Source organism: Homalodisca vitripennis, chromosome 3 (assembly GCF_021130785.1).
Source record: "Homalodisca vitripennis isolate AUS2020 chromosome 3, UT_GWSS_2.1, whole genome shotgun sequence".
Taxonomy (NCBI): Eukaryota; Metazoa; Arthropoda; class Insecta; order Hemiptera; family Cicadellidae; genus Homalodisca; species Homalodisca vitripennis.
This window is the reverse complement of record NC_060209.1, coordinates 177,937,890-177,943,171: the sequence shown is the minus strand read 5'-3', so window position 1 is coordinate 177,943,171 and position 5,282 is coordinate 177,937,890. Positions and strand designations below refer to the sequence as shown.

At 49.8% G+C, this 5,282-nt stretch overlaps 1 protein-coding gene across 1 annotated transcript; it reads right to left on the bottom strand.

Annotated features, from left to right (window-relative positions):
* Positions 1–2,932: 2,932 nt before the first annotated feature.
* Positions 2,933–3,463, bottom strand: LOC124358491. Its single transcript, XM_046810785.1, has one exon. It carries the CDS (start codon positions 3,461–3,463, stop codon positions 2,933–2,935), a length of 531 nt encoding a protein of 176 aa, XP_046666741.1.
* Positions 3,464–5,282: the final 1,819 nt, after the last annotated feature.

Genomic DNA, 5,282 nt, shown 5'->3' with positions numbered 1-5,282 from the left:
TCGTAATTTCTTGCGTTGTGTTGCATAATTTGCTGAGAAGAAAGAGTGGTAGAAATTACATAAACCCGTCAGAAATTGACAATGAAGAACCTATGACAAACTTCGTGATCCCTGGAGATTGGAGGGAAAACCTCCCACCTGCAAACGCGTATAAAAATCTGGCATCAAGTCAAAAAAAGGCATGCATCAGTAAGGGCAAAAGTGTTGAGAGATTCTTACAACACGTACTTCACAACAATTGGCCAAGTAGCTTGGAAGGACAGAATTGTTAATGAGGTTACTCTGACAAATAACTAAATACAGTAATGATTATTTCCAAGTGTGAGGTTTCAAAAATATCCAAGCAATAAAAAAATATTATTACTGTAAATAAAAAGTTTTTGTCCTGTTATTTTCCAAGTTATAAATGTGTAGGCTACATTAAATTAAACATTGTACATTTCAATGCAAAGATTTCGGCAATAAATTATTATGGCTGTTTTCAAAAATGCTTTAATCTTTTTGTATGTGTATACTGTGAAAGGGGTTAACCTGAAATGTTATTTTTACTTGGTAATACAAAAAAATAAAAATGTTCACTTTGGTACTTAAAAAATACAAAAATAAAAACAAAAATGTATTAAAATTATCCATAGCTCCCACCATACATAGTGTGAAAAATGGCTCTTAAAAACTTCGAGAGGTGGTTTCTCAGATCAAAATAAAAGGAAAATCATGATTTGTCTACCAAATTAATTTTTATCTCATATGCCTTTTATCCGATTTTGTTCAAATTTGCTATATTTATGTTTCTAAAACATTTATTATAATTTGATATGATGTCCGGTTTAAAATGATGACCGTTTAAAGCTTTGTAGCTAAAATAGCATAAAACAAGTAATGTTTTGCTTCATTTTTATCAAACTTTGTACACATGTACCTTTCATAATTAGAAACTTGAAGTTCGTTAGCCAAAAGAGATGATGAGATGAAAAGCCTCTAGCACCATTTTACCACCGCTGATCTGATAAAAATGCTTTAAAGCGTAAAGGAACTATTTTTAATGAATTTCGGGCGCTTGTGGCAATTAATCGTGTATGTTTTTTACTTAACATAGCGATACTCTGCAAAACGGAATTAAAATACAGTCTAAACTTACCTCATCTTCCTCGCACTCACTGAGTACATCGTTATCAGCATGACCTGCGCCAGTTTGTTGTGAATCTTCTGTCAGAGAATCTAATGATGTGATCGACAGACGTACTTCTTCTTGATCACTCAAAAATAGTAGAAGTTTGTAATACCATAGTTTAGGTACATGGACTGCGTCCGTGCCAGCTCCTGATCTCTTGCTCTCGGTAACTTTCTTATTTCTCTTCTAAAAGTACCACTAAGCAAATAAATTTTCTTCTTCACATAACCAACTGTACAATCAGGCACCACAGTTTTGCACAGTTCCACAAGGTCTAAATACGCATTTTGTTTTAGACTTTTAGTTGAGTACTCTTTACACTTCACTCGCCACAAACAATGGTGAGCCCTTAGGGGGACGCCTTACTCTGACGTTTAAAGGTTGGCGACCTTTCGTACCCCGAGCTAGTGCCAGACACATCTCCAATCCTGGCACTTTCCCCCGTCTCATCCATAAATCCTACCTATTCATAATTCCTCCCTTTCCTGACTGGATCGTGCTATTGTTTGTGGGGAGTGCTTGAACTGCTATACTCTGAGAAGGTGTTGCAAAAGAGAGCTGATGTGAGCTTGCTCTGCCGAAGCAGACAGTAGTATGAATCCTGATGCCACCCACTTCGGTCCCTGGTCAGAAAGTGATTATTAGACAGAAATGTCGGAGATTTCTGTTGCCACGTGCGAGTTAAACGAGATAACATCGGGCTCCGAGGAACTGGGGTAGGGTGCCCTGCCAAGCTTTGGCTGACAGGTTCCCGAGGGTATACCCGTTCCCGATGTCTCGGCCTGCACCTTTAATCACGATGCGCTGGTTCAAATTTGAATGGCTATTCCTGCTGACCAGGGGACCAGCCCCAAGCCAGGACTTCCCTCGTATGGCGCAAGCCTGGACGAGGTCGCATTCAATGGGATCTTGAAAGGAGAGGGCTTACCCACGTTTCGCCACTCTCCCTGCCTCACACGGAGGACAACGAGAAACCCTCCTCCCGCGCTAGCGGTCGGCGGCTGCCAAGGGGCGGTTCGGCGTGCTTGGAAAATCCAGGAAAGCGGGCCCGGATGGAGGTCGTCCACCCAAGGATGAGGTTAGCTACTCCTTTCAGAGCATTGCCCAGGGAAAACCTCGCGGAGGTCCCCACTCACTCGCCTTCCGACAAGTGACCCGCCGCCCGCTGGGTGTAAAGTGCCCAACGGACTCGCTTCGGCTCCCCCCGGGTAGGTGTGTTTCGCCCGCAGGACACTAAGCGTAGGGGGGCCGGCCGAGCTAAAGTGCCGACTAATCTTGTAAGTGGTGTCATGGAGTGACCAGTGTCATGGTGGAACAAACTGGGCATAGTCCATGAACTGGTGGTAAATCTCCAGACTACTCCGAAGAGCAATGAGAGACATACTCTTCAGACACCCCGGACGCCTGATACCGAGACTCTTGAGTCCGTCACAGGTCGCCCGAGGCATCGCCCCTCTAGTGCCAATCACGATTGGCATTACATCACCACTTGTGCCTCCCAATCGGGTCATCAGCTCGGGGATCAGACCACGGTTTTTTCGAATCTTGTCCTCCCTTCCACGCTGAAGGTTGATCCCATCCTCGTGGCGGACGGTGACATCGACCACGAAGACCCTTTTCCGGTTTTTCACGACCAGGTCCGGTTTGAGATTCCCCAGCGCTTCAGAGAGTAACCGAGGTTCGTTGCAGACCTCTGATACCCCGTCCCTCATAAGTTCAGCCTCAACAAGGTCCACCAGCTCGTTGTGCCGACGAATCCGACTAGGCTTTGTGCTCACGCACTCGCCCAAGTGTCTCAAGCTTGGCGCCACACCTGCGGCATGTCAGATCCGGTTGGGGGGAGTACCTGTTGATGGTGGTACGATTTCCTCCTGTATTCGTACGAAGGTGCAAGGCCGTCGTGAATGTACAAGGCCTCAACAGAGACGGTTCATACATCACTGCATTCCCCACTCTGTCGCCTCTGAAGGAAAGGGCGGCCTTGCCCTGCGAGCCTAGGTTCTCCCACCTGGTGAGCTCTGCTCTCACACACCGATTTTTAAATTGCCGCAAATAGGCGGTGGTATAAGGATAATTTACCCTTACTGAGTTGGCGGTCCTACGGAGATTCGCAGTAGTACTAGTACAACCGTACAGAGCTCGGATGGCCGGGTCCGGCGAGTCTTGAAACCGGAGGCCCAGGCCGAGTGCCACACGAGGAACTAGAAACTCTAGCCTCGGGACTCCTAGTCCACCATCCCCCTTACCACAGTAAATTACACCGTCGCATATGGACTGTGGCAAGTGCAGCATGCGGTTAATGGCAACCCGCAGCTCTTGGTCGATCGCCCGGAGGAGGGTGATCGCTGGGAAAGCGATAACCAGCTGATGCAGGAAGCCGGGGACTAGGAATCGCGAGGCGCTCGACTCTCTGCAGGATGACCGTTAGGTCGGTCTGCACGTGCTCCACTTGTATGCCGCTCCAGAGTGAGTACCTCGTGCCCAAAAACACGAGATGTTCGTCCGCAGTGGCCGCGCGGATACGCACTCCATGCTTTTCTACACCAGGATCTCTTAGATACCAAGAGTCTCGAGTATGCTCTATCCCATATGCAATCGACTTGGGAACAGATAGAGACATACCGAGGGCGCCTAGGTAGTCAACGACGCCATCTAAGAGAAGCTGGGCCCTTGAGGCGTCCGACGCAAGGAGAACCAAGTCGTCGGCAAAGGTCAAGCAAGAAATGTTGCCTCCCTGAGGGATTGCAAACCCCGGTGTTGCCTCCAGACGTTCAAGCAATGGTTCAAGAACCAGGTTGAACAGCAGGGGTCTTAACGGGTCCCCCTGCTTAACGCCCATCTGGAGTTTGATCTTAATTGCCCCTTGTGGATGAGCTATTCGGGTGTAAACAGTCCGATAGCTCGACTCGACCAATCCGACTAAGGGAGCCGGAACCCCCTTACGCCGGAGCGCATGTCCTATCGCTGCGTGTGGCACAGTGTCGAAAGCTTTGGAAATGTCTAAGACAATCCCCACACCGCCAGTCTCGGTTTTCATAAGACTGTTCAGCTGGTCGAGGATCCTCACGTTGGCGAAGCAGCCCGCCTCCGCTACGAACCCCTTCTGCCTGGGGTTCAGGCCTATTACGGCCCTCAGCCTTTGATCGACGACTCCCCAGAAGAGGCGACTGAGGAGAGCTAATCGTGATCGGCCGGTAATTAGTTACCACGGATGCATCTTTACCCTCTTTGGGAATCAGCGTGGTCCGATTCTCGCTCCATGGGGTAGGCAGATACCTGGAGGCCAGCACGAGGGTAAAGAAACCTGCTAACAGCCGATGTTGACAGTGACCTGACAATGAAGCCTTTGTGATCTTGTCAGGCCCTGCGGCTGCGGAGCCCTTGACTCTGCCAAGTCGCTTCCTAACCTCAGCGACTTCTATCGGTCCGGACAAGTCGAGGCCAATAGGTGGCTCAGCGGCAAAGTCTTCTAGACGGATCGGCACTTCAGTCCCCCAAAGTGATCTGTACAGCTCTTGTACGTCGATCCGGTCTAGCTCCTGGGTACGTGAAGCCGTGAAGTCTGTACCCATGCGAACATGCTTAGCAAGAAGGGCAGGGTCCCCATACCTGACCTTTTGCTACGGGGACGGTCAACCGTGGCTCGTTCTGCCGGTGGCGGGCCCTGGGTGGTATTTAGGAACCCGACCAAGGAAGTATAGATACAATCCACGACTTCCTGAGTGATCTCAGGAAGCCGGGCAGCGTCTCGGATTGAGCGCAGCACCGGCAGAGCACCCGCAGGACCAGCTGAGGTGTTCCAATCCCTCAGCTGTGCTAGAAGTCCTGCCCGCTACTGTTCCTCCGACAATGGCTCTGGGGTGGGGTTAAGAGGGGTCTGAGGGCGATCAACCATTGCGTGGGCCTCCGGGGTGACCGCCGCGGGTAAGCCCTTGGCTCCGATAACCGGGCGGGCGGAAGAGCCACTCTCACCGCCTGGTCTCTCTTCAACCTCAGCCGCCTCCCCACGAGTGGAAGCTTCTGGACTACCACCTCCCTGTACATCCCCAGCCCCCTGGACGGGACTGGGAGGGTCATCCGGGTCCTCATGGTGGGGCATTACTTCACCTCC

Coding starts and splice junctions, on each gene's coding strand:
- LOC124358491 (XM_046810785.1), bottom strand. CDS start 3,463: ATGCTGCACTTGCCACAGTCCATATGCGACGGTGTAATTTACTGTGGT.